This window comes from Octopus sinensis, linkage group LG1, assembly GCF_006345805.1.
Source record: "Octopus sinensis linkage group LG1, ASM634580v1, whole genome shotgun sequence".
NCBI lineage: Eukaryota > Metazoa > Mollusca > Cephalopoda > Octopoda > Octopodidae > Octopus > Octopus sinensis.
Window position 1 is genome coordinate 72219776 of NC_042997.1, and position 3086 is coordinate 72222861.

The window sequence follows — 3086 nt, forward strand, 5'->3', positions numbered from 1 at the left end:
CTGAACAGATGTGGCTGTGCATTGCAGCGATCCATCACCTGAATACAAGCCCGATACCAGCTTCCATGAGGACCGCCGGTATAAATGGTCGACCCTATCGAAAGCTTTAGACCAGTGATTCCCAAGGTGGGGCGTACGCCCCACTGGTGGGGCCTGAGAAAATTCAGGTGGGGCGCGGGGCATAGACGTGGGCTGTGAAAATATTTGTACATGACGAGCGGTCATCGCGGGCACAACCTAAGATTCCGTCTTTCCTTTGAAGCCTCCACATCGGAAACTCTCGCACCCCAGCGAGACAAAGAAGATCCCGCACTGAGCAATAAACTTACTATTCAGATAAGCCAATCAATTGCCTCAATTAGTTTGCCTCAATTAGTCTTTTGTTAGCCCTATTGAAAATGAGCAAACCAAACAAGAAGAAGACTCGTCAATACGCGGTGGAGTTTTTGAAGTTTGGATTCATTCCTGATGAGCATGATGAGCGTAAACCGTTTTGCTTATTATGTAATCAGACGATGAGCAATGAGTCAATGAAGGCAGGTAGGCTGGAAGCGCACTTAAAGGTAAGACATCCTAATAATTCTAATTTAGATTTGGAATACTTCAAATCATTGAAAGAAAAATTTAAAAACCGAACAAAACTCACTTCACTATTTCATGCAAAACAAGCGCCTCATACTCGTGCCCTTGAAGCCAGCTACGAAATCTCCTTGCTTATAGCAAAACATGGAAAGAATCACACTATTGGAGAGCAACTGATTAAACCTGCTATCTCAATATTCTTAAAAACTGTATTACAAAAAGATGATGGAGATATCAGGACTATGCCACTCAGTAATAACACAGTCTCGAACAGAATAGATGAAATGGGGCAAGATGTTGAAAGCCAGCTCATTGAGAAATTAAAATTGCGTAAGTTTTCATTACAAATGGACGAATCCACAATCCGGGACAGTGAGGCTCTGTTATTGACTTATGTGAGGTATATTGACCACGAGGAGTTTCAGGAAGAGATGCTGTTCTGCGAATCGTTTGAAACCACCACAACTGCAAATGATATTTACATCAAAATCAAACATTATTTGGATGCAAACAAAATACCAAAGGAAAACTTACTGGCATGTGCGGCAGACGGTGCACCTGCCATGATGGGCAAGAATACGGGATGCTTAAAAATGATGAAGGATGAAAATTCAAACATGTTGACTGTCCATTGTGTAATACACCGAGAAAACTTGGTTGCCAAGAAATTGTCCCCTGTTCTTAACAAGATTCTTCAAAGTGTGATCAAGTGTGTCAACAGCATTAAAAGAAATTCTAAATCTGAACGTCTTTTTAAACAGTTTTGTATAAATCAAAGTGCCGAACATGTTCGATTATTGCTTCATACAGAAGTAAGATGGCTATCAAGTGGAAACTGCTTAAAGAGGTTCATGGAATTATTTGATCAGATTAACGACTTTCTTAGTGATAAATGTGAAATGAAATTGCTGTCAACAACGGATGGAAAAGCATTTGTCAGTTATTTGACAGACATATTTGAGAAACTTGGAAACTTGAATAAACAACTTCAAGGTGCAAACATGACACTTATTGATGCAAAAGCAAAGATTTTTGGATTTATTACAGCTCTCGAATTATGGAAAAAGAAATTTTCCAAAAGAAATTTCAGTGAACTTTACTGGTTGAGTAAATGTGAAATAACGAATGATGCTGGCATTGTAATTATTGATCATTTAAATATCTTGATAAAGGATTTCAATGACAGATTTTGCGATTTAAAGGCAATGAATTTTCCTTCTTGGTTAACTCAACCGCTTCTGATTAACGTTTCTGATGCTACAATCCAATACCAAGAAGAGTTATCAGAATTACAACATGATGAATCAGTGAAGACTTTGTTTAAATTGAAAGGTACAAAGATGTGGCTATATGACGAGGTTGAAAGAAAATATCCTAAAATTTCTACATCAGCGAGAGAGCTACTGATTCCTTTCCCTTCGTCTTATTTGGTCGAATGTGGTTTTAGTGCAGTTGATAATTTGAGATTACAAAACGTGGCGATTTACGACTGAAATTAACAAAGTTGTCTCCTCAAATTAAAAACTTGTGCTGTATGCATCAGGCAGAGGGTTCTCACTAAATTAGTCGAGCTGACCGTCAAATAATTGAACTGAAAAAACGTGTTTCTTTATTCTTTATAAATTGACATTTTTTAAAAACATGAGAAATCGTAATAATTTTATCGATTTATTGGGTGTTATGCACTTTCAGTGCCTGTTGTTTCAATTCTCAAACTATTTTTTTGTATTTTGAATACAATTTTTTAATTTTTGATTTTTTTTCAATTGTAAGTAGGCCCACATGTACTTGTAAATGTGAGTGGACATGGGAAAAGGTGGGGCGTAAAAACTTTTGCTATGAAAAAGTGGGGCGCCGGGAAAAAAGGTTGGGAAACACTGCTTTAGACTGATCTAAATTGATCAGGGCCCCACTCATTCCATGTACTTCGGCCATTTTCTCAATGATGTATCGCATGAGGTGGAGGTTGTCGTGGATCAAATGCACACTAACTTTTCTTAATTTTTGTTTAGTTGTCCAATTTTAAAATTTAAATTCTGTTGTTTCTTTGAAATTCTACAATTATCTAACATGATTACCTTTCAAGTATCAAAGACTCATACCTAAGATTACTTCAGTCTCTTCACATTCAGAAAGAAAGAGATCGTAGCGTCCAGCAATTTAAATCAAGAAAAACACAAGGCCATATACATTTCATTATAAGTCATATCAGCTTCTTGGTCAAATACTTTATATATATCATTTGTTATGTAACCGGATGTAGTTGGTTTTCGTAATAATCAGCCCTAACCACTCCTAAATTTCATATTAGTTTAATCACAATATAAGGATGCTATTATCTACACGAACAACGATAATTAATAAGCATTTTGTGAAATTAATAATTTCATCCTTATTTTCATATATATATAAATATATATATAATGGAAATTAAAGGAACTACGCCTAGTATGAATGTAATAAAGACTTTATTGTTGTGTAATTTAAAGCAAAGATAATGAAAA

General features: G+C 36.0%; 1 protein-coding gene across 1 annotated transcript; it reads left to right on the forward strand.

The window, feature by feature from the left end:
* The first annotated feature begins 398 nt into the window (after positions 1-398).
* On the forward strand, positions 399-2075 carry LOC115212843 (SCAN domain-containing protein 3-like). Its single transcript, XM_029781653.1, has one exon. It carries the CDS (start codon positions 399-401, stop codon positions 2073-2075), a length of 1677 nt encoding a protein of 558 aa, XP_029637513.1.
* Positions 2076-3086: the final 1011 nt, after the last annotated feature.